Source organism: Penaeus monodon, chromosome 27, assembly GCF_015228065.2.
Source record: "Penaeus monodon isolate SGIC_2016 chromosome 27, NSTDA_Pmon_1, whole genome shotgun sequence".
Taxonomy (NCBI): Eukaryota; Metazoa; Arthropoda; class Malacostraca; order Decapoda; family Penaeidae; genus Penaeus; species Penaeus monodon.
In genome coordinates, this window is record NC_051412.1 from 31,392,402 (window position 1) to 31,392,714 (window position 313).

General features: G+C 62.9%; 1 protein-coding gene across 1 annotated transcript in view; it reads left to right on the forward strand.

The window, feature by feature from the left end:
• Positions 1-313, forward strand: part of LOC119590790 (inactive dipeptidyl peptidase 10-like) — a 39,595-nt gene that overhangs the window by 27,200 nt on the left and 12,082 nt on the right. Inside the window, exon 10 of the mRNA XM_037939503.1 lies at positions 10-247. Within this exon, the coding sequence (XP_037795431.1) occupies positions 10-247 (238 nt within the window). The remainder of the gene's footprint in view (positions 1-9; positions 248-313) is intronic.

A 313-nucleotide genomic window follows, 5' to 3' on the forward strand; every position in this document is an offset into this window, starting at 1 on the left:
AACCCCCAGGTGCACGTGAACCACAAGGACGGGGGCGTGTCGCCTGTGGTGCGGTCCGTGGTGTGGGCGGGGAGCTGGGCCGTGTTCCCGTGGTCGGTGCGGACGCTGTCGGGGTCCTGGCACAACCACGTGGCGCTGGTGGGGGCGCGGGAGGGTCGCCACGCCCCCCTCACGCTCGAGGACTACCACGTGGTGGAGGTCCTCGGCTACGACCCGTCCGATGACCTCGTCTTCTTCCGGGGGTCAGGTCAGTGGGCCGCTTGACATTTTGTTCTCTTTGTTTTAATATTATTATCGTTGTCATTATTGCTAT